The 26,300-nt window shown below is 37.5% G+C and overlaps 1 protein-coding gene and 1 non-coding gene across 2 annotated transcripts; one reads left to right on the top strand and one right to left on the bottom strand.

Moving 5' to 3' along the window:
* The first annotated feature begins 5,055 nt into the window (after window positions 1–5,055).
* On the top strand, window positions 5,056–6,885 carry LOC114531875. The gene is made up of 2 exons (XM_028553476.1): window positions 5,056–5,964; window positions 6,245–6,885. The coding sequence occupies exons 1-2, from the start codon at window positions 5,289–5,291 to the stop codon at window positions 6,805–6,807; spliced, it is 1,239 nt and encodes a 412-aa protein (XP_028409277.1). The 5' UTR covers window positions 5,056–5,288; the 3' UTR covers window positions 6,808–6,885.
* A 16,160-nt stretch (window positions 6,886–23,045) lies between these two features.
* Window positions 23,046–23,118, bottom strand: Trnaa-agc. Its single transcript has one exon. It is a non-coding gene; the product is annotated as a tRNA-Ala (tRNA).
* Between the last annotated feature and the right edge of the window lie 3,182 nt (window positions 23,119–26,300).

Below are 26,300 nucleotides of genomic sequence, written 5' to 3'. Positions count from 1 at the left end.
CTAACAGGCAATTTAGCGAAAAATTGGAAGAACTGGCGTCAGACTTGGCAAGCATATGAAGTAATCACAAACCTCGCCGAACGCGACCAAAAATATTGAGTTGCTACGTTTATCACGTGTATTGGTCCTGAAGCCATGGAAATTCATAATGGTGACATTCATTTAGCTGACACATGTGAATTTGGAACCCTTAAGGAGGAGTTAGTTAGAGACAGAATAGTATGCGGAATACGTGACAATACTTTGCAGAAGAAATTGCTACAAGAAACCAGTTTAACCTTAGAAAAATGTTTAAACATATGCAGAGCAGCCGAAGCAGCAAACAATCAACAGAAGCAAATATCGCACAACACTTCAGAGTCTACACATGCACTCAAACCAAAAGGGAAGCCCCAATTCAATAGCCAAAGAAAACCGAAGTTACCATGTCCTGATTGTAAATATTGTGGCAGGCGACATGAGCGTAAGAAAGAAAAATGTCCAGCCTACAATAAAACATGCAATAACTGCTAAACATGCAATCACTTTAGTTCTGTTTGTCAGCAACCAAAAAGACAAGAAAGAGGGCCAAAGACAATACAAACTGGCAGATCTAAAACACACCAAGTTCATGATGAAACTGATCAGTCCACTGATGATGAGATTTGGTCAATTACAGAACGAGTAAGTACAGTTCCGGGGAGGAATTGTGTATGTGCAGGTATACAATTGGGCGACCAGATAATACAGATGCAAATTGACACTGGTGCAACATGCAATGTATTACCGCATTCCTATTTGCCTAAAGATGTCAAGGTTCAGCCAACCAATAGAAATTTATTTACCTATTCTGAGTCAAAGCTTGAAGTACTAGGCAAGGCAGTGTTGAACATTAGTAACCCAAAGAACAATTGTAAGTACTTTGAAGAATTTTTTATTGTTAAAAATGGGTCCATTTCCCTGTTAGGAGTTAAAACAGCTCAAAAGATGGAACTGTTAGTCATTCGACACCAAAATATCTTACATATGGATTGTAGTAATGCAGTAACATCTCGGGAGCAGCAGAGATTAAGTAAAGAGGATGTATTGTCAAAGTATGCAGATCTATTTACAGGTTTGGGTAAGATTGAAGGCAAACTTCATCTAGACGTGGATGAAACAGTGACTCCAGTTGTGATGCCACCTCGCCGTGTCCCAATTGCTGTAAAACCCAAGTTAAAAGAAGAGCTTGATCTCCTTGAAGCCCTTAACGTCTTAGTGAAAGAAGAGAAACCAACAGCATGGGTGTCTGGGTTTGTAGCATCTGCCAAGCCAAATGGAAAAGTAAGGGTATGTATTGACCCACAGCATCTAAATACCGCACTGAAGCATAGACATTATCCCCTTCCAGTTGTTGAGGAGATACTCCCAGAGTTAGACAAAGCAAAGTTTTTCACAAAGGCTGATCTCAAAGATGGGTATCTACAGATCCAGTTGGATGAAGATTCTAGCAAGCTTACTATGTTTCAGACACCATGGGGTAGGTATCGCTGGCTCCGCATGCCCTATGGAATTTGCCCAGCTTCCGAGTGCTTTCAGCAGAAGCTTGATCAATGCCTTGAAGGATTGCCAGGGGTGTATAAGATAGCTGATGATTTACTCATCATCGGAAAGGGAGACACCGATGAAGAGGCAGAGTGTCACCACGACCAACATCTGACAATGCTGTTTGAACAATGTCGAGCAAAGAATGTCAAGTTAAACAAGGATAAGCTGATTTTCAAATCCAGGGAAGTGTCCTTTATTGGCCACCTAATCACAAGAGAAGGGTTGAAACCAGATCCTAGAAAAGTGGAAGCAATCCAGAAAATGAAGCGACCGAATGATGTTCCAGCAGTATTGCGATTCCTTGGTCTTGTGAAGTACCTGTTAAAATTCCTGAACGATTTATCTGGAATGAGCGAGCCTTTGCGTCGGCTGACACACAAGGATGCAGAATGGAATTGGACAGAAGAGCAAGAGGATGCCTTCGAGCGTATAAAGGAAGCAGTTGTTAAAGCTCCAGTTCTGAAGTATTTCAGCGATACTGATGCAACTGAGGGACAGGGAGATGCTTCACAGAATGGTCTCGGGTTTGCTCTCATGCAGAATGGACAACCTGTGACATATGCAAGCCGGGCTCTGAGCAGCGATATTCACAGATCGAGAAAGAGCTGTTAGCACAAGTGTTTGGTATGGAACATAATCATCAGTATGTGTATGGTCGTAAGGTTATTTTATGGACCGATCACAAGCCGCTTGTCTCCATATCGCAGAAACCACTTGTCACAGCGCCAAAGAGACTCCAGCGGTTACTTTTGCGGTTACAACAGTATGACTATGAAATTCGCTACAAGCCTGGCAGAGATATGGTCGTTGCTGATACGTTATCTCGAGCATATCTAGAAGACCACATACCTACTAAAACTGAAGTAGAGACAGAGCATGTCCATGCAGCACAGTTTCTTTCAATTCCTGACCACCAGATGAAAGAGTTACAGCAGAAAACTGCAGCAGATCCAACATTGCAATTACTCAAGAAGGTAATTTTAGAAGGATTTCCAAATTCCAAAGACAGTCTACCAGCAAGCATCCATCCATATTTTGGTATTCAAGATGAATTGTCTGTAGTCGATGGCATCATCTTCAAAGGGCTACGTTGTATTATTCCTGTGGTTCTCAGACACAAGATTATGTTGAAATTGCATGAGTCACACATTGGGGTGCAAGGATGTCTTCAGAGAGCTAGAGAACTAGTCTATTGGCCAGGTATGAATGCTGAACTCACTGATTACATTAGTAAATGTGACATCTGTCTATCATCAAGTACAAGTCAAGCTAGGGAGCCCCTTATTTATCACGAGATTCCAGACAGACCCTGGAAGAAGATTGCCACTGACATTTTTACGATAGACGGTAAAGACTTTTTGTGCACAGTTGATTACTATAGCGGTTATTTTAAAGTAGACCCATTAAGTAGCAAAACAAGTAAAAGTGTAATTTCCAAGATGAAGAGACACTTTTCTACTCATGGAATTCCTAATGAACTTTGTAGTGACAATGGTCCCCCATTTAACTCAGTTGAATTTGCTAACTTTATGAGATTTGCAGGAACTAAGCACATCACCAGTTCACCATTGCATGCTCAGAGCAATGGAAGAGCTGAAAATGAAGTCAAGACAGCCAAGAACCTCATGAAGAAAAGCAAAGAGGCATGTATGGAGTATTTTATCTCGTTGCTTAGCTGGAGAAACACTCCTACGGCATGGATAAGTCCCCAGCTCAAAGAATGTTTGGACGAAGAACTCGGACACAGTTACTGACTGCTGAACCATTACTAAAGCCACAACCAGCGCCAGTTGATGTAAGAAAACAAATTCTGACAAGGAAGGAGAAACAAGCATCCTATTACAACAGACAGACAAAGGAGCTTCCAACGCTGAAAGAAGGTCAAGTGGTGCGAATTACCCCTCAACCAAATGATCGAGAGAAGAAATGGATAAAAGGTCAGGTAACAAGAGAAGCGGGTATCAGATCTTATGAAGTGATAACTGAGGATGGCAGGCAGTTCAGGAGAAATCGTAAACATTTGCGTGCTTCTAAGGAACAGTTTTATCCGCCAGACAAACAACCTCCACCTGTGTCACCATCATCAACACCACCTCCATTAACGCCGCCAAAGTTGCAGGTCCAACATGTTCCGCAGTAGCCCGTTGTTAGCCCTGGGAAAGCCATCAGTGGAGTGACAAGGAGTGGCCGAGTATTCAAACCGCCAAGTTGCCTAGACTAGGATTGGATTAGTCCGTTATAAGGCTGAGAACATTGCTTGTCAGTTAATTATGAACTCTTTAGAAAAACAATATAGATTATTTGGAACCCTATTACATAGGCACACATATTATAGAACTATTTTTAAAGAAAATCTTAAAAAAAAAAATAATAACTTTTAGGTATATTTCTAAAGGAAAAGAAAAAAAAGGAAGGATGTAACGTTATCTACATAGGTGCCCTGTGTAACTTGTGCCCCGTGCATGATGGGTAATGTAGTTAGGTATAAATATTAGCTTGTTGTAAATAATCTCTCTCACTTCTTCTGTATTAAATTGTACTCAATACACGAGTTTGGATGCAATGATATGACAGAAACAACACTTCCACTCACATTCCACACACTCGATGACAATGTAGTGAGAAAATCCATGCTTATTCTTCATGTCAACATGAGACTTTACATCGCCAGAACAGTCAGGGCATTTCAAAAGGCAATCCAAGACGCCAAATAAAATGGAAAGATCTATAAAAACAGTTCCTTCCCTTATTCTATCAAGACTCTCTGCAGTAGGCACATTTTTTGCACTCTCGGCGGCGATTTTCGCCCCGGAAGAGCAAGCTACTTTCTCACAAGGTACACTATCTTTGAATTTCTTTCCAGTATTCCTTGGCGGATGTCTAGCCCATTTTCTCTTTCTGTTTACAATGTTCCCATTTGTTTTTTTTTAAATACAATGAAAAACAACAAGTAGTGTTTAAAGAACACTAAAACAGCAAGTTTTCAGTTTGGAATGTGCAAAAAAACAACAAATTTTGTAGACAATTTTTAACAGCATGCGCATGCGATCGATCACAAGGCAGACAAAGAACGCCGTTGCTATGGCTCCGCAAAGGAACCAATCACATTGCAGTTAGCATAATACAACTCAAAATTACATACACCAAAAGGAGAAACCAAAAAAAAATGGTTAGAAATTAATTTTAGTCGAAATTTTGAACCATTTTGGTACCTAAATGCGTTGTTAAGGCGTTCCTATGGGGTAATTTTTCAGATAAGGTAACTTTGAGAGCTTTTATCACCAAAAGTATATATTTTTGAAGAAAATCAGCCCTGTAGTCTTCCTGTACAATACTTTAAGTGTTTAAAATAGCAAAAAATTTTTTTTTGGAATGTCTAAAATTCTGCTTATTAGGCCCCCTTTACACGAGCCCGGGTTGGCTGCCAACCCGGGTTGGCTCACCAACCCGGGTCAACCCGTCTGCGAATAAATTACTAGTTGCGTTTACATGATAGCCGGGTTGGGACTTCACACCTCGCCAACCCGGGTAACCCTTCTCGAGACCCGGGTTGACCCGGGTTGGCTAGGTGTAAAGGTGTGAAAATTGTGCTGAATTCCTCATGTAAACACGGGTTGGCTTGACCCGGGCTCGTGTAAAATGCGGCTGGACTTTGGAAGCAAATATCCTGTCACACACGCATATCATATTGCATTTAGCGCGCGTAACTTCTCTCCGCTAGTATGGCAAGCAGAAGTAAAGCCGCTCGAACGGACAAAAATGTCGCAAAAAAAACCCAACAGCCTCAGTTTCAGTGGTCGCCCAAAATGGTCGAACACTTGATATTGTGTTTGAAACAATATAAGTCCGAGATGGACTACAAGAACGTAGACTTTAACTCGGATGTTGTGGCCATGTATTCCAGACTGCGAGAAGACATGGCGCTAGCTTTTGACGCAGAATATTTTGGGCCATGTGATGTTCCCATTCAAGATAGCGACATAGAGCTAACGAAGGAAGAAGAAACTGCGTTTCTGGCGGAAGTAACGAAAGCCAAATCCCTAATATCCAAGGGATATAACCGAATAAAAGAAAAAATTCGGCAAATCCGGAAGGCGTACAATAACGCCGTTACCAATGGCACGAGATCTGGGTCAGGAAGAGTTGTTCAGGAATATTATGATGAATTGGCCCAGATTTGGAAAGGAAGCCCTGCAACGGAGCAACTTCAGTTTGGTATAAGCTCCAACACCACTGAAAGTACTAGCACATGCACCACACCCAACAGGGCCAGCACTAGTAGCACATCACCCTCCACTGCATCCAACACACCATCACCTGAGGCAGATCTTGATACATCACAAGACACTATCGAAGGCACTCTACTAGATGGTGAAAGCGATGAAGAAAACGATTTTGGTATGTAGAATTGTGAGATTTGTCAAATATTCCCCAGTGACTAGTAAAATTGTCTGGCATTTGTCAAAGAAAAATAAGCAGGGTGTACTGGAGTGCATAGAGATTTAATGGGTCACCCATTAAGCTGCAATGCGCCCCAGTGCACCTTACTTATTTTTTAACAAATGCCAGATATTTAACTTGTCAATGGGGAAGCTCTTGAGCTAAAATTTTCCCTTCATAAGTACACTTTGTAGCTTATTAGATTTTCTCCTGTTAACCCCATGCCATATTTATTTAGAACAGGCACCTGAGCCAAGAAAAAGGCCACTGTCATCAACAGCAAGAATAGTGGACAATAAACGAAAGCATCTTGAGAAACCACTTTCTGCTGCAAAAAGAGATGAAGTTCTTCTCCGTGCAACAAAAGAAGATATTGCCTTAAAGAAGCAGCATATGACAAACATGCAAGAAAGTCAAAATGCCCTGATGGAAATGGCAAAATCTATGTCAGCATCACTTAACACACTTGGGAAAAATGTTAGTGATGGCCTTGGTCTATTGGCAATGGCTCTGAACCCAAATGTGATGCAAATGGCCCATACATTTGGAAATAGGCCCAATAACCCTCACCCGCCCATCAATCAACCAGGATCACAAGAATTTTATCCCCCCAATTTCCCTAATCAACAGGAAATGCATGTGCCGCAGCAGCCTTATATGGGACAACAGCAAATAAGTCATGCGAACACATCTAGAATGCCAGCTGGCAGTAATGATGAAGCAAACTTCATGCAGCAAAGGTTTCAGTATGGACAAAACAACTTGCCAAGTTCAAATGGAAAGACATATGAACAATTATAGATGGAAACATACGAAACATTTTTAACTGCTAATATCGCTAGCCAATTCTATTCTATTTCATTTGCACACATTTTATTACTTCACATGTTATTAGTTTGCATAATCTTGGGAAGTTTAGTTCATTAAATCACATTGAGGGGAGTCACTGAGGGCACAAGGGAATAATTGTAATAATTAGGTACATTAAGAATGAATTTAAATATTTATTAAAATACAAGTTACTAATTCTACAATTCAAATTTGAATATTTTACCAGACAGTGTATGAAAGGTCTTTTGTGCATGTGCAAGGTACCAAGATTTATTACAAAAAGGACTAACTATAGAAGTGCAATAATTTCATTGTGCCTACAACAAAGTTACATGTGCTATTTCCCAGACAAGTATAGTATGGTAGATGATCTATACCAGACTAGCCATAAAAACAAGTTAAACCAACAATTCTAAAAAAAAACTTTTAAAAATATGACAATTTCAATTTTTCAGGCAATCACTTTATAAGTTGTCATGGCTAGCAATGCTAAGTATAGATAATACTCAATACCCATGTACCTGATATTAGGCCCTAAGATAAATATTCTTTTAAATACTGAGTTATGATTTCACGAAATGCAGTGCCTGTTGCAGTGTTGTAGGAATATGACCGATCAGGCCTGGAGTGGTGTGCACAACAGCTATCAACAATGTTCATTTGCATTTGATGTTCCACATCTCCGATGATTGGGCATGCCTTAAGTTCACAAAAATTATGCAATACAAAACAAGCATGTACAAGTGTTGGAACATCTTCCAATTTTATATTTATAGGGCGATTTAAAATTTGCCATCTTGCCTTCAATCTGCCAAAAGCACACTCAATTTGATTCCGGCCACTCCGCAACACTTGGTTGAAAATAGCTTTCTCATTATAGGCATCCTCAACATATTCTTTCATCACATTGGGTAAGAGGGGGTAGGCAGGGTCTCCAAGAACTAATGGTGGAATTCTATCTGTCCCTGGAAGAACAGATCGGTATACCATTGGGAGGGTTTTTCCTGTGAACATCTTGTTCAAATTGGAGTTCGCATATACTCGGGCATCATGAACACTTCCAGGCCACTTGATTTCAACATCAAGAAATATGCCTCTGTAGTTACAAAGTGCTTGAACATTCAGACTGTGTTTCATTTTATAACAGAAATAGTCCTGACTGTTTTCAGTTGGTTGTCGAATGGGAATATGCGTACCATCCAGACAGCCAAATGTCTGGGGAAAACCAAATCGTGACTCAAAATGTGCAATAAGTTGTTTCATTTCATCGACAGTTTTGGGCAACTTTAAGTATTGAGGGCCAACCACTTCACTGATGCATGAGCAAACTGCTTTAACAGTTTTAGACAAGCAAGGCAGCGACACACCAAAGTTGTTGCAAGTCATCCGGTACATTCCTTGATCTTTTAAATAGTACAAGGTCATTGCAACCTTTTTCTCCACACTCAATGCATCTCCACGAAAATTACCAGTCTTCATTTCAAGGTTTGGCCGCATCATTTCCACTAGCTCCAAAAACGTTTCCCTATTCATCCGCAAATTTAGGTGCCATTCGTTTTCTAGTAACTTGCCACTCCACAAGTTTTCCCACCAAATATCTGTTCGGCCAGGATTTATCCAACGACGTCGCCTTCTTCGAATAATTCTTCTCTTCAACATTTTCAACATTCGAATACTCTTCATTGTATCTAACATTACCATATTTTGAGCAGCCGCAATCTGCTGTTGTTGTTGGATAATGAACAACAGCATCACACCGTGCATTTGTATGGCTGCTAAAAGCAGAAGCAAAACTGCACAGGCAGAAACAATAACTTTTCTTCGTTTATCGCCAGTGTTGTCATTGTCCGCCATTTTACTTCGCAGTTTCGCCGTTCGCGCCAATTTACACTCTGCTCCAGGCTATGACTCGGAAATATTTCCCTAGCCAACCCGGGTTGGGAATTGCTGACCCGGGTTGGCGAGAATGGTCTTCAACCCGGGTCCGTGTAAACACGATAAAAATATAACCACCTGTGGCGCACCAACCCGGGTTGAAAATCAGTCCGGGCTCGTGTAAATGGGGCCTTAGAGGGGATGACTACCAGCATAATTTGGCATTAAAAGGAAGTTTACTAACCTTTTTACTTCAAAATTCTTGACTTTCGCTATTTTATCTAGCTTAGTTTTCCCACCCTTGAAAATTTAATATTTCTGACTCTGCAGTTTTCTTAACACAGGGACAGAGTCCCCGGAATTATAACCTCTATTGTGAAAAGCCTGGTTGCTAAGCTATGAGCCATTTTTAAAGAAAATACTAAATTTTTAAAAAAATCTCCTCTTAATAGTAGAGAACTATTAAGGCGATCTCCAATATTTTCACCAAAATTATTAAGTATTTTAATGCTTTTTAATGCTACAAACACGAAAAGGAAAGCCCTGGGTAGAAAATTGGAGAATATAACGAAAAATACATCGGTTTTATTCAATGGTTTTATGTATATTTGAAGTGTCGTTTTTTATTGCAGTGTAAACATTTGTATGCAAGTTTTCGCTCGCGACACATGCTCACATGGAATAACTAATGTAAAGTGTATTTTTAGCAGCCAATCACAGCTCGGAGCACGTTCTTCATTTAGTTGCTAGTCATCTCTGGAAGTATTTCAGAAACGGTGAGTCCTAGTTTTAATTTACTTCTATTTTCAAATGCTTTTTTACTTCTATTTTCAAATGCTTTCGATTCAGAAAGACATCACCCCCTTCATTAGTTTTAAAATTTTTCAAGACCAGTCCTGTGGCTGTGCATAATTTAACAGCAAATATAGAAATATAATTTAATATAATACAATACAGTTTTTTGACATTAGAAGGTGTATTGTTTTTTAGGATATCACCTCTTTGCTTGCTATACTGACAATATATATTAGGCAAAAAGCTTTCATGCTCAGAATATGCCAGAAAATGAACCAGTACTGCAATCCGTAGATTTGGTGGACCCATATTCTCCGCAAACCAAAATTGCTCAATAGTTCCAAAAGAGCCATTGCAAAGACCAACTTCTGCCCAAAGGTTACATGTCTTCATCACTTCTGCTTTAGTTGATAAAAAGAGAACAGCTTCCGAACCACCTGCTTCATTAGATGTTGCTGCACTTGTACCCTGACCAGAATGCCTTGCTTGAATTTTAACCAATGGTTGTCCAATCTCTAGCAACTTCTCATAATTATATTCAGCTACACATTTTTTTACTAAGTTACCAGTCTACACTCGTTCGCACGTCGCACATGCACAAAAGTACCATGACCATTGAATGTGCATGGTCCAAATTTAGGCGACTTTGGATTCCACTATGTTCTCCCGGGTGTAATTCCTAATCTCCGGGCGGAATTAGTACCCTCGCACAGTGTTCCGCACCGGCTCTGGGATGATAAGAAATTTGTATTCAACCACATTGCATGAACAATAGGAACTTCAATACCAAAGACAGATTTAGAAAGACAGATGGTCATTCTGATCTGAGCTAATTGAGGTTGATTCTATATCAATTATATCCCCGCCCCTGAACATGTTTCATGGTTACTGCAACAAGGGGGAATTTTGTTATGGGCCAATCAGCGCATTTGTTTACGTTTTAGCTGTAAGCCAATCAGATCGCATGAATTGCGATTTTACAACAAGTCCATCGCTCAACATACAGGGTCACTTTCAAGCTTCTCTGCAAGTGATTTTAATATTTTTCAATGAAATTCAAATATGCTGTTCTTTTAATGTTTTTCTACAAATTCTTCGCGGCGATTTTTGTTTTTTGGCATTATTACGTTCAAGCTATGCTGTGCAAAAGCTAAAATAATGCACTCTGATTTACCTGAGAACCAGGAACGAAATTAATTGCAATTTTCCTCGCAGACATTTTAAACCACTATTTCCTCTAGATTTTCAACAACGCTTTGAAGAAGTAGAGGAACGATATAGCATAAACCAATCACACGCACACCAATGAATTCTAAAGAAAATAGAACATTTTATTTTCCTGTCTGCCGAAACTATTTTCATTCCAAACAGAAAATACTTTCACAGTTTGTAGCTATTCCATCGTCTTTAAACGCCGAAATTTTAAAAAACGTGTAATAATCATTTTCACGACAAGTGGTCAGAAGAATTCAAAGACTCTTCCAGAATTAACAATTTAAGAGCGTACAACCTGGATGAACTCGCTAAGGCATTTGCCAAGTTTTCATCTGCTCAAAAAAATTATGAGGTCACACAAAAAAAATCAACCAAATTTGCAAAAATTTTCTTTGGCAGTGCCTAACGAAAAAGAGTTTTTTTGGGTATTTACCTCATCTGTCATCTCCCAATGAAATCGAGAAGAAGGTAAGATATATGAAGTTTAGCAAAAATATATTGAAAAATGTTTTCACAACTACATAACTACAGAGCATCAAAAACACAAGTGTCAATCTGACACAGATTGATTTCTGTTAACTTAGCTATGACAAAAGAACTCAAAGTTATAAGAATTAAGAAGCAGTGTCATTTACTATGTCAATATTCCATGAAGAAAAACAAAAAAGAAAATATTGTAATTTCATATTTGGCCAAACATAAAAAAGGTTAAAGCTTACAGGTCACATCTCTCTGATGATTTTGTGGAACGAATACTGTTAAGTTTTAGGCATTCCCCTTGATCTACTATTGTAATAAGGGTAAGTATTCCAAAATTACTCTATAAATGCTTAATATAGCTCAAAGATTTATCAGTATTCTTGAGAAGTGAACCAGATGAAGAAGAAAATGAAACACCAGCACCTATAAGCCCTTCTGTTGCCCAGCCATCCTGCAGTCAAGACTCTGTGTCCACCATAACATTGAGTTGCCCAAGTCAAGAATCTGTGGCCTCTGATGAAGCAATTCTGATGAGTGCAAGTGTTGAATGCCAGACTGATGAGGTTACTTTTATGTCCAAAGAAGACTATGAAAAACTTTTCCAAAGCCACTGATGAAATAGATATCAAATGTGACCTGGAAAATTTAAGAACATTCTTTCTTGCTTATGATCCACAACCCCCTGTGATGGATGCAGAGCATTTCCAAAATATTTGTATGCAAGCTGGTGCTTCTAGACTATTTTCAACCCTTTACAATAAAATAAGTTCAGATTGAATGTCAGATGAACGCCAAGCATTAACAAAGCTCAGAGTTCAAACTGATTCCAATTATCCCTTGCAAGAACACTGCAGCAATTTGGAATAAACTAACAAGGCTTGGCATCGCTCCACAACTTGGGAGTTGTAACACATCCGCATACGATCAAAGCATCTATGCAAGCCTCATCAGCATCCCACATTGATAAAGTCAAGGAATTTTTTCAAACTGCAATAGAAAATGAACAATTTATTATATTTTTGTATCGATGACTACCATAATATTCATACAAAACATTGTCCTGAAAGCAAAACCCAAACCCAATCAGTTCACACATCTACCCTGCTAGTTAAAGTTTTTCCAATTATCAAAGATGTGCATAACAATCCATTGCAACCACTGTTACCAGTTAATCCAGTAGAAGATACTTTGTTGAAGATGTTCTTAGTTGAAATCATGGACAATATGCAAGCGATATGCGAGACTGGATGGTGGTAAAGTTTTTTGACCTTGAGGCTGAAAGACACAGACTAGCAATTCATGATTACCAACAAACTGAAATTAGACAGATGCAATGAATGGACAATACAAAGCTTGTTGACAGTCTAAAACTACCCTTGAAATCTTACAATGACCTGCTAACTGCTTTAAATCACATGCTATAGTGGCTTGGAAGATGATCTCACCCATTTTGCAGCTCCCTTTCCTGGAGACTGGCCCATGCAATTTTTTATGAGACAACTAGTGTACAACACAGCATTAGTATACTTACCTGAAGTGTGCAAGAATGTTATTCCAATGATTGGTCCACTGCATATATCAATAAACTCCAGAGAATGTGTGCTACTAAATTCCCATCCAATTTTTAAAGATCTATATTCCTTCCTCTTTGGTGCAAAGGCAAAGCTACCAAAGAAACCAAAGCCATGGCGAATTTCCTTACTTCTTGAAGTAATCTATGGTGGTTGGACCCTTGTTTAAGATGCTATCATGTCTGCCTTCACAAAATGCAAAGATATTGAATTTCTCACATTAATCAACCTAGTTGACAATTATGTACCACTTGTCCTGAGCATATACTCTGTTGTCTTCAAATGTAGCAACTACAATCTTTATTGCAAATAACTTTTTCGCTGCTGCTCAGTGGACGGTTCTGGCAATTCTAAAACTGGAAAAATTCCAAATCTGGAAAGCAAAATTTAGAGAAAACCCATATTTCGACTTATGTACTTCTCATCAACTGCACTAAATACCATAACCTTTTCCATGGCATAAAATATTTTTCAAATACGTACAATACCCCCAGCTTCTTCCGAAAAAAAGCAGATGTTTATCGCTCAAATGCGTTGTTTTCGAACATGATGAAAAAGGGTACCTTTTTTTGTCGACCTTGTTGTTAAGAAGTAAGACGATAAAAGGTACCCTTTTCCGTAAACTACATCCTATGTCGTTGGGTGAAAAAGGGTAATTTTTTTGATGAACTTATGACCTCCGTAATAATGAAAAAGGGTAGATTGGAGTTTGATCTGTTGATATCAAATAGGATTAAAAATGGTTTGAAATATTTATACCATTGATATCTAGGTTGAGTAAATAATTTATTGTGTATTTTACAGTAAAAAAGGGTACTTAGAGAAAAATGTCGAAAATACAAGGTGTTTAAAAAAAAGGAACCTGCGCAAGTATTTATGTATTTGTTACATTTCTGTGCTTCTGGGATTTCGTATATTTTGACACGTACAAGTAAGTCAAACATGTAATAACTCTTTTACTAACTAATTGTGTATAGAGGTTCCATTTTTTTGAAGGGCACCTTGTACATGCGAAAGAGTGACTATGTTCAAAATAATTATTAGTTATTATTATTAGTAGTATATCGGTAGATTAGCGGCACCTTCAAGCAGGATTTCCCTGATGTTAGTTAAGTTCCTTCGGTAGAAGCATTCGGCTATTCCTGTTTAAAGCATGGCATTGCAAGAGTACACCATTATTTCATAGTTTATAATAATTTTTTTAAATCGATCGATATATATAAGTGTAGCCTGTCCACAGATTAATATAGCCCTTGCAAAAGGATATAATAACTAGGATAATGGGCATACCATACTACATATGTTATGGCTAGATTATGTTATGGCTAGACTATAGTTGATAGGCTATAGTTGCATGCAGATAAAGGCAGCAAAGTATTTTTGCCTTTGTAGTGCATGCAATGTGACTGTTTGCATCACTGCATGGCCAGAATTATTTTTTTAGTTACTCTGTATACTATATACAGCGCACTCTACAGGGTGTCTCAAAAAAAACGCAACCACTTAAATATGCAAGACATTAATACAGCTCTAAAGCGTAATAGATAAGCACCTCTGGGAATTGAAAATGGCTCTTAATTCTTCATTTAAATTGCTTAAAGTCATTTTAGCTGAACTGTGGTGCAAACCCAAACAATATCATGAGGACCCGCACAATGTGTGAAAAAATTAAGGCAAAAAGTGTTCGTTCCCATGGCATCTGTTTGGTAGGTGTTTGAGGGTTGACATGTAGAAATTCAATTAACTTGCTCCTTTATTTCGCGCAAGTGTAATTTGATACTCGATCTGGCTAATAATTTATTAATTCTTAATAGCTAAACACGATTGTCAACGCCGCATTTAGGAGTTATAGGCAAATGCGCGCCAATTTTTGACTAAAACCGCGAAGTTGTTGAGCCGCTTGAGCGCGACTAGTCAATTCAACTTGCGAAATGTACTATCGAGTATATTTGCATTGCTTAGACTATAGCGACTAGTCAATTCAACTTGCGAAATGTACTATCGAGTATATTTGCATTGCTTAGACTATAGCAAGAATTGGTATGCGTACAATGACTTGCTTTTTGGATATCCGAAATCTGGTGGAAATCATGAAGGAAGCGCAACATTCTGATTGTTCTCCAGCGAAGTACAAAAGGTTAATATCACTGATTTCAGAGACCGCGACGGCAAACAGCCATCAAACAACATCAACAGAAAACGACCTAGAGCCAAGTCCGTTCGAATGGAAAGACATATCAATCTTCTATGCTCGCGCTCGAGAATGTCTAAATAAACTAGACAAATCCATACCGGTTCAATCTCCCGCCAAAATTACATGCCGCGCGCCTTCTAGCGCTATCATTAAATCGAATGAAATAACACCACAAAGCGCCACATTGAGGAAATCAATGATGTTTCTGTACCATCACCGGTAGGATTTACAAATGTCTCCATTGTTTATTTCAGAGAGTATGTAAACAATTATGTATAATCACTAAATGCATTTTTCTACCTTACTAACAATGCATATATAAATACTAATTGAGAGGTAAACTTTTACTCTAATTTCACAATAAATTATACCATAAAATAATTTTAGTATTCAAGACATAAAAAATATATTGCTGTTGTACAGTATAAAAATTGTGAGAATTCTTTCAGTGGACACTCTTGTGTCAGAAAGATGCAGTCATCTTTTGCTGACAGATTAAGAAGATGTAGTCATCTTTGCTTAATCAGTTGAAACTAAAAGTTTTCTGATGGTTATTACACAGCAAGTTATATCTAAATGAGAGTAGCTTGAAAACTCCAATATATATATTATAATTTTACCATCAAGTACTGTTCAAGACTTAAAAAATATATTGCTGTTGTACAGTATAGAAATTGTGAGAATTCTTTTAGTGGACACTCTTGTGTCAGAAAGATGCAGTCATCTTTTGCTGACAGATTAAGAAGATGTAGTCATCTTTGCTTAATCAGTTGAAGCTGAAAGTTTTCTGATGATTATTACACAGCAAATTATATCTAAATAAAAAGTACCTAGAAAACTCCAATATATATATAATTTTACCATCAACTACTGTTCAAGACATAAAAAATATATTGCTGTTGTACAGTATAAAAATTGTGAGAATTCTTTTAATGGACACTCTTGTGTCAGAAAGATGCAGTCATCTTTTGCTGACAGATTAAGAAGATGTAGTCATCTTTGCTTAATCAGTTGAAACTAAGAGTCGTATCACAATTATTGCACAGCATATCTGATCAAAGACAAACATTTATGTATAAAGTCAATGTAACATATAATTTCACACAGGGTGTACTAATTTATTAAATACTATAATTATATTTGCCATCATATTCTCTTGTCCTTATAAATTAATGCTCATTGTAAGTCTTATTCTGAACCAATTTGCAAAATCATTACAATCTGACGATGCAATACAGTGTAAGTGATCTTATTTGTTGTTTTCTCTATCAAAGACCAGTTATTTTAATGTGATATTTTAAGGGTACTGTTATAATGCAATCAATTTATTGTGGATAATGTTTTAATAATGGAATAGTTATGTTTGTGAAACTGACCCTTGTCCTTTCCTTACACTGATCTTAGCCCTAACCATAACCCCAAACCTCAACCTTCCAAATTTCTTTTCCCACCAATACAAATGAGCCTAAAAAATTTTAAATTAAAACAGCAGCTACTGTACTGGTGCTACTGATGTCCACTAAACTACAGTCTCATGTAGACAGACATTTTGCGGTAGCGACTTTATACAAGGCCCGAAAAAATTTTTTGTCCTATACGTGATCAATAGAACTTGTTAAGGAAAAAGTGGCAAGGAAAAAAGTTCCCCCGCATGCAGCTACCGAATTTTATTGTATACAGACATTGGCCTTATTGTATGGCTGTTACAGTGGAATGACTAGGATTTTAGTAATAGCGAAAGCAGTACTGAGAAAATTGCTTTGACAGGGTAAGATATTTGACTCCCTTTCTATATGCGTTGATACTTATTCCGCACTGCCTTATAGCTTCACGCAGCGAGCATTTTTAAATTAATAACTTGTTAATAATAGAATTTCAACTGAGTACCTACTGCGAGTAATTAAACTAATAGTGGATTGATGACAGTTTTTGCAATTATATTTAATGAGATAATCCGCTCTGACTTCCTGACTTTTGCGGATTCAATCCGCAAAAGTTGCTTTTTCCAGGCCGTGCGGGTCGTCATGATATTCTTGCATGTGTTTTTTTTTAGACACCCTGTATAATGTGCGACACAGTATAGTATACGGCACATGCGTTCTCTAGTGTCGGCTGTGTCGCCTTAAAAATGTCTAGTTTCTGAGTGCTAGCCTTAACAGAATAAGAACCGGAAGCTTCTTACGAGAAACATTGACTAACCTCAGGGAAATCCTGTTTCGTTAATATGCGCTATTCTGCTGGGGCCGGTTGTATCAACTATCAAGCCCGTTTACCTTAAACAGTGGATAAGTTCAAAAAAGAAAGCAAGTCTATTGTTTTATTCAGCAAGCAAACTAAATGTTTTCAACCTTAATACAAAGATACTGTTTACAACTACATATTCAGTGCATAATATTCAAGTTGACTCATTCAAGAGAGATGTAAAAGTGATTTAATTTTGACTTATCCACTGTTTAAGCTATAAAAGGGCTTGATACAATTGTCTTTAGCATATATTCGATATTTTCCCTGCCATTTTTAATAAAAAACAAGAGAGAATAAATTATACACTCAGCCTTGATATCAATGGTATAAATATTTTACACCATTTCTATATAATCCTATTTAAATTCAGCAGATCAAATTCCAATCTAAGAGGGTACCTTTTCCATCTTATTACAAAGGTCATAAGCCCCTGAAAAGGGTACCCTTTTTCATTGAACGATGTAATGACATATTAGACCGAAAAGGGTACCTTTTATCGTCTTACTTCTTAACAACAAGATCGGTGAAAAAAGGTTACCCTTTTTCATCATGTTCGAAAATGATGCGTTTGAGCGATAAACATCCCTTTTTTTTGGAAAAAGGTGGGGTATTGTATGTATTTCAGAAATGCTTTATGCCATTGAAAAGGGTATGGTATTTAGAGCAGTCGATGAGAAGTACATAAGTTAAATTTTGCTTTCCAGATTCGGAATTTTCCCACTTTTAGAATTGCCGGAACCGTCCACTGATTCTGCTGGATAATGATAATGGTTTTTAAACGCAGGCATTACAACAAAGCTCTGTTGGTAACTTTGTCCATCCTCAAGTATCGGGATAACAATAGTCATTCCATGCACCATGTTTTCCAGCAGTTCCTGGCAGCCTTTGAAGAGTACCCTTAAGAAAATTTCCACTCAGTCCTTCGAGCGAGAACCAATGAGACAGATACGGCTGAACAAATGAATAAGAAAGCTAAAGAATTGATGACTACAAGAGGGAGCTGCATGACTTTAAGTCATCAGTCATCATCAAGTTCAATTTCTGTAAAAAACGCATTGACAACCTGAAAGCAAGAGCTGCTGAATTTCTGGCCACCAAGTTTGAAGTTATCCACTCCCACCCTGGTATGGCATCCCAACAACCCAGGCAGCGTAGACAAAAAAAAACAATTACAAAATGGCTCTTACCAAATTTATTCGAACTGGGAAAATGCCCTTGATAGCAGTAAAGGGTTTCAGCAGCATGAAAGATCTGAGCTTCATAGAAACTGTTTCGTCAGATGGATGGAGCTAAAAAAGGTTTCTAGAGGGAAAGGAGAAGAACATAATAGAGAGAATTTGTCCTAAAAGGAAAGAGGTAGCACATGAAAACAGAGAGTATCACAGATGCCTATTCAAATATATCCTATGGTTTGCAACTAACAAAGTTCCAATGAGGGCTGACGATGAGACAAATGAATCCCAAAATGCAGGTAAATATATTTCCTTCATCCGTCTTCAGCTAGAAACAAATCCCTCATTCAGACAGCTCCATGAAAAGTTTACCAGGACAAGAAGCATTGATTATACCAGTAAAACCAGTATCAATGATATCCTCACAGTAATCGCTCAAAATACTCATCAGATCATTTATTCACAGATCAAAGATGCCGGCATGTTTTCAGCACTGATTGATGAAAGTAAAGACGCTGCAAAACGAGAAGAGTTGGCTTTTGCTGTAAGATATTCAGCAGGAAATGTTGTGGAGAGATTTGTGCATCTTCGGAAGTTACATCAGTTTGATGCCCCGACAATCAAAGAATGTGTAAATGAATTGATTAAGTGTATCATCCAAAACTCAGAGGGGTCAACAGTGGTATGTCTAGGAGTCAATGGTGCAAGTGTCATGGCAGGTGAATTTGCTGGGGTCGCAGAGCTGTGCGTTCAGAGCACTTTCACTGGTTGATATACATACATTGCACTGCTCACCCCATTAATCTTTTGGTCAACGATCTAATCAAAGGATCCAATCTTGCGCTTGACATCATGTCTACAATCAATTCCCTCCATACATTGTTGAATCATGCAAAAGTCAGAGAAATCTATCATACTGTGTACAATGAGCTTTACCCTCGTTGAACTGATAACGGACAAACCACGCGTTATTTTACAAACTTTGATAAGAGTTGCTCAAAACCCGAGAGGACATGACCTAAAACACGTGGAGCAAGCGAGTAGCTTTTACCATAAGTTGACAACTGCTAAGCAGATTATTGGGCTGGTCACACTTCACACATACCTTGCTGAAATGTTCTTTCTGTCCAAAGAGCTACAGAGTAAGAGCATCAACTGGACAGATGTTCAGTATGAGGTTGAAAGAACCCGGGAATCAGTTTCCGTGATAGATGATGATCAGATACAAAAGAAAGTAAACAAGTACTGTGACAAGATTGGCGTACCCCTTGAACTTACGCTCACCATGCCAATACACCAAACTAGATCAACTTCGTCAAACAGTGCTGCGAATTCAATAAATAACGAAATTTCCGATCTTAATTCTTACATGAAAAGCATGATCCAAGAAGAGTTTTGAATCCGCTTCAACAGCAAGAACATTCACATAATGAAAGCTCTTGAAGCTTTGGATGCATCCAAACCGTGCTACTTGGATATCAATACTCTGGGTTATCTTGTAGAGCATTTTCACTGTTTGAACATTAACAGTTCCATCATTAAAGTGGAATTGTTAAGGGCCAATCACAATCTCCAACTGGGGCTAGTGATCAGTGAAAAGAGGTGTGCTAACCTAATGAAGCTCATCAACTTAAAGAACACCATAGCAACGAGTACGGCAACTGTGGAGCGTAGCTTTTCTGCAATGAACAGATTCTGTTCATTGCAGAAGTTGTGATCAAAGTTGACTCGTAGCAGACTCGGGAACCTCCTTTGCATAACCCTTGACAAAGATTTGGTACCGAGACTCAACATTGATGTACTCATTAATTTGTGGGCTTCAAAAGCAGAGAGAAGGGTGAATGTGTAAACTGTGATTCTGTGAAGGATGAAAGTTGCAGTATGTTTGACCAATTGACTTATAAAAATGTTAGAGTTAAACTAATTAAGCTACAGTCTCAAAGACTCAATTCTCAAGCTTTCAGGAGATGCATTTATATCGATCAAAGGCCCAATGGTAGGCAGATTTGACTGTTCATGAACATTAATTATGTTTGACTGTTTTGATTCTGATATCACTGATCTAAATAGAAGTTGAATTCATTTAGTACTACACAATGTCACATGTTTTGCAAAGTTAATTGTTCATTGTAATTTGTATATTATTAAAATGATAAATGTAATTCCAAGCCACAAAATGATACGCAATATATACGATGGTCTCACTGCAGTCTTGCGACTCTTGCCGGCCAAGGAAACACAATTTTTATAGAAAATCTATCTTGACCTTTTTGCCGTTGCTTCCGTTGCACCCCCCCAGATATTTGTTCACCCCCCAAGCCAAAATCTGAAAATCCGTCTATGTTTGGTATATACCTTTTTTCAAATTTACATTTCATTTTACTAATTTGTACTTGATCTCCGATATCAAATTTATACTTTATTTTTCTTTTACGATCTCCATATAGGATGTGCCATACCTCTTGTTCGTTTTTCAGATTAACATTGACTGGTTTCTTTTGAATACTACAATGTTTACTGTTATTATATGAAGATACTAAATCAGGTAATACATCAATATATATCATGGTTTTTTTAGCTGTGAAGTAACGCCACATTTTCGTCTTTAGGGTGCAAATTAAAAGTTTCACGATTGATGCTTTAGTTTCATTATAGATATTGTATAACTGAATCTCCTCTTTTTTCATTAAAGCTTTAAAATGTTTATTGAATAATTCTGTGCCTTGACTCTACTGCTGTTGAGTAATCATTCGCCTGATGATTTTTCAAATATATATATATATATATATATATATATATATATATATATATATATATATATATATATATATATATATATATGAATATATATATATATATATATATATATAATCATATATGGTACTATGGCTGTGATCGTGTAGGATAGCCCTTACTTCCTACAAATTTGTTCTAGAAAATGAAGTTTTAATATATGTGTAATATTTAGAATTAGAAATTTTGAAAATAGTAAACTTTCTAGAGCTGAGCAGTTGATATAAAAACATGATCAGTTATATATCGTACTTCACTTGTAAATTAGCTACGAACCTGCTTGTTCAAGTTGGCCACAATAAGGCTATTGAACATTCAGGTTTACCATTGCATACATAACCAGCCCAAGCGACCAAATGTCTGTTTTTTTGAGATTGTCCAGACTTGCATTTGGTTTGTAAGTCAAGTGATCTACTGAGACCAAAATCTGCCAGCTTGCATTCCTTGCAAATTATTGGACACTCGGAATAGGCAGTTACTAAATCCTTGATAACATCTGGATTGCTGTAATGGGTGTTAGATACTAATATGTTGCCTGGTTTTAGGTTCCGGTGCGCAGTATTCTTACTGTGGAGATACTCTAAACCGGTTATAACATCCTTAGCACATATTGGTAGAACATCTGCAAATAATGCAAACTCGAAATCGTCATCTACGAGGTGCAGAAAGTTTTCTAGGGTAGTCACTTGTTTCTCCACTCCGAATGCACTGAAGTTAAAACAACAGTATTCCATTAATATACAGCATGGCTCCTCGCAAAACCTGAAGAAGTGGACAACATTTTTATGACCTGAGGCCACGTTCTAAATTCCAGCTTCCTTGACAAATTGAGACTTTGAGTCAATGCTATCGGTACATTTCATCTTTTTTGCCACAACTTTCCCATGCCTACCTTGATATTCCCCAAGCAGAAATATTGAAGGAAGTGATTTGTATTCATAAAAAGGATTAAAATAAGAAGTTTATTTAAAACATTTCTCACTCTAACTCTAAATCTACAATTGTCTGTAGTTATACAATCAGGACAGCTTTAATCCCTACTGTTATAGTACAGTTTGAATCCATTTTAATAGATCAGAGGTCATCTTTGTGAGCTGCGCGTGGAATTTCGCGACACAATTAATAAACATTTGAGACAAAGAAATCAAAAGTTGTTTTTGAGCCTTAGTAAAAAAAACCGCTATTTTTTCCTGTCAAAATCGTACTTTAAATTCAAACAGTACATAAGTTGTTATAACGGTATTAATCGACCTTTCATGCATGTGTTTACGTTCGTTCCTGTCTTATAATGCTCGAAAGTAAAAGAAATTTTATTGTATTTTTATATATAAAAACAAGTATTAAATCCCATATTTTATGAACAAAATATTCCTCTAAAATCCAATGACATTAAATATTTATCATTTTAATTTGTCAAATATTTATTTTGACTTTGGAATCATTCTCAAATCGATTTTTTGAAAATAAAACCGAATTTATGTGACAAAGTCACATTCATTGCTTTATAGTGTTGTCATAATAATCTCTGTTTGGCAATCTTCTCTTAATCTTTTTGTGGCACAACGACCTTGTACTCTATTAAAAAGAGATATATTAAAGATGGTGATAAAATAAGCAAATATACTAATTAATACGAAGTATATAAAATATACATATAATGAGCAAAATATTCATTTCACGAAGCATAAAAAAAATTACAAGATCTATATTTAATCTATAGTTTATAGTTTATTTTATTACTGGTTCTGTCACTGTCATACAAACGTATAGCCGATACTAGTGATAATGCAAAGACTCAGGTGTGTATATTAAATGTATATGTGATGTTGCTACTCTGAGTCACCAACCAAGCAAGCTGAAAAATTAGCTTGACCACGATGGGAATCGAACCCACGACCTTTGGTTTGCTAGTCCAATGCTCTTCCAACTGAGCTACAAGGTCAAGACTGTTTGAGTGGTTGATATTTCGGAACTGAATCTACACATAGATATGGAAGGGACTAGACTCAGTTCCGAAATATCAACCACTCGAACCGTCCTGACCCTGTAGCTCAGTTGGAAGAGCATTGGACTAGCAAACCAAAGGTTGCGGGTTCGATCCACACTGTGGTCAAGCTAATTTTTCAGCTTGCCCGGTTGGTGACTCAGAGTAGCAACATCACATATACATTTAGTATAGCCGATACCTTTTAAGTTAGTAATAATTGAAGACGAGGACGGATATAACAACTATTTATTGAAGGATGTCCTGGATATGTTTAACTCTGTCGCCCGCCGATCAAATTACATAACAAATGAAGCGTTCGATTCTAACACAATTTTCTTGGCATACATTTTGTGTTTGCCGGTGAAAAATACATAATTCAAAAGCTCATAACGTTGGCTACCGAGTAGAGAAAATTATTTCCAATTTAAACGCAATTTTGCGACGAAAAATTGCATAAATTTGCATAAATTATATTGAAACACTTGAGATAATTTTCGAATGTTGCCTAGTTACGGCCAAACAATGTGAATTGTCACAGTATCATTTCAATGAAATGTTACCTTGTTATATTGGGATAATTTCTGCAAAGTTTCAGGGTAATTGATAAAAAGCATGTATTTTTTTATAATTTTTGAATTTTACAGCTCAGAAATGCTAAAATCTGGTTATAGGACGCATTTGCATAGGTTCAATTTTGAAACTATGCCACAGTCATATATTTATGTATATTACATAGTGGTGGTAATAGTCTTTCAGAATTTAACTTTTTCCACATATTTCTGTAATCCACAGCCTTTTCATAGTTAGAAGTTTGAAACTAACCAATGCCCAACTTTGGCAAATCAATTCCTAGAGCACGAACCAAAATGTTACTGCCCACATTTTTATATATAACTGGTATTTTTATGGTCTGCACATTGAAAGAAAAGTTTTTAAACTTCTTCATGAGCTTGCAATCTTACAAACAGGCGCTCATACCCTGTAATCATTTTCATAAACTCAACACTAGTTTTGTATGGTTTTTGATTTTAATTTAAGACAAAACATAAACGCTTTCTCTTTCACATCTCTCCGTCCTCGCACACGCTCACTTCTTGTCCCTATGAAAACCATGCGGTCACATGTTTGATTAGTTTACTTAAACTTAATTTATATGAAGTTCTTCACACTCCCCGCATTTGATTCAATATAAAATACTCAATAAAAAATAAAGTTAACTTTAAATTGTTAATTTGAATTTAATTAATGAACTTACGTTCATTTCTGTTTTCAAGTTATGTCTATCTCTGAAGACGGCGTAATTGTTCGCCTTGTACCGCTGCTCTTCTACGACTCTTTGTCATCGGTTCCTTAGGGTGGATTTCCACTTACAGAGAAATAGTTTGCTAGCGAAATATTTGCATATTTTCTTTTGAATTGAGAGCAGTCATGTTGAAATAATTTATTCATGCTGCTATAATTCTGAAGAAAATATGCAAATATTTCGCTAACGAACTATTTCTCTGTAAGTGGAAATCCAGCCTTAGTTGCGAGTTCTTCGGATTTGGTTTTGTTCTTCTCGTTGTTGTTTCTCACTTCAAGGGTTATTAGATGTTTGATGCTGCATCCCAACCTCAGAATTCTCTACATGAACCACTGCAGCTCGACTTCTCTGTCATCTCCAGCTAAAAGCTCCTGAACGATGGCTAATTTACAAAATACTCGTTTCGTCATATTGTTTCTTAAAATAACCACATGTCCAATGTTAATGAGGGGTCCAAACTTCTGGTTTCTCCAACCAGAAGAAAAAAAGGGAAAAAAGAGGGGAGGAAAAGAGAAACAACTTGCGAACAACTTGCATTTTTCTCTCTCAAATGAAGCAAATATTCTCTTCTCCAAACTTTCGTGAACTGTTCCAACAGATTTTGGTGGTGTTTCGCCCTTTTTATCAGAGAAATATGCATGCTTACTACGTCAAAATTTTCTGTATTTGGTGTGTTGGATATCTTTCTTCCATAGATAAGATGAGATGGGGATAATGCATAACTTAAGCCATCGCTATCGTCATGTACGTACGCTATCGTCATGTACGTACGTTAACGTCCATTGCTTCCACTTCAATTAGCAGGGTTCTTCCCAGGCTTTTCCTGAGGCTGAGTTTTTCGGTCTTCACCAGACGCTCCCAAAATCCTCCCCACCAGGAGGCCTTTTCTAGAATGAGCGTCCAGCTCACACGATTTTTTGAGCTATTTTAGTATATCAATATTAAAATAAAGTTAATGAGGAAACGTTCATATCAAGGTGTGTCTTCGGCTTTGGCAAAAAACATATGTTTGCGGGCGGCATGTCAGACATGCGTCAAACTGGCGCTCCAATGCATTAGTAGATGCAATATGGCATCACACGCGAACATCATTTGACCTGCTCAATCCAACCAATTAAACTCCTTCTCCATTTGGCGCGAAAAAACAACCAATAACATTTCAGAGGGTCACACATAAGCAGCATGCACAAGCTCAATCTTCTCACTTGGCAAATCGCTTTGCTCAAAGACACAGTTCGCAAAATTAAAAGGCATTATTTACGTCAAAAGATCGAACATTGTCTCCCTGCCAATGAATCCTTTTTGACAGAATACATTGCATATTTGGCCAGAACTATCAAGTATACATCGATCAAAACATATTTGGCGGCCGTCCGCCACTTCCATGTTCGCCACTGATTGTCATGTTCAAGCCCATAGACTCAGCATTAAGTTATTGTAATCATAGATCAGTCGAATCGTATACTGTCCAACTAGCGTGTGCGGTTGGTCAGGTTGATGTCTTAGAGGCTAGCTACCTCTTTCATGGTATGTAGCGTGTGCGCATACATGACATCATGCGCTGGTGCGCAGTTGCAGAGTCCTAATGGGGAGAATATAAACCCCAGGACAACGATTTAAAGACCATTTAAAATCAAGTCTTTAGGATGAAAGAATGACCACAAAGAATTACATCCTATAGGAGTGCTTCCCCCAAACCCCTTCTCCCACAAAAAACGTGTGTGTATGTGTATTGTTTTGCGCTGAAAACCCGCTTGCTAGTAATCATTAGAACGGCTTCGATCATTAACAAGGTATCTTTGAACGGTTGGAGACATAGTGATTTTCTTAACTT

Source organism: Dendronephthya gigantea, unplaced genomic scaffold (genome assembly GCF_004324835.1).
Source record: "Dendronephthya gigantea isolate DGI-Jeju-01 unplaced genomic scaffold, DenGig_1.0 000075F, whole genome shotgun sequence".
Classification (NCBI taxonomy): domain Eukaryota; kingdom Metazoa; phylum Cnidaria; class Anthozoa; order Malacalcyonacea; family Nephtheidae; genus Dendronephthya; species Dendronephthya gigantea.
This window is presented reverse-complemented; position numbering and strand designations above follow the sequence as displayed.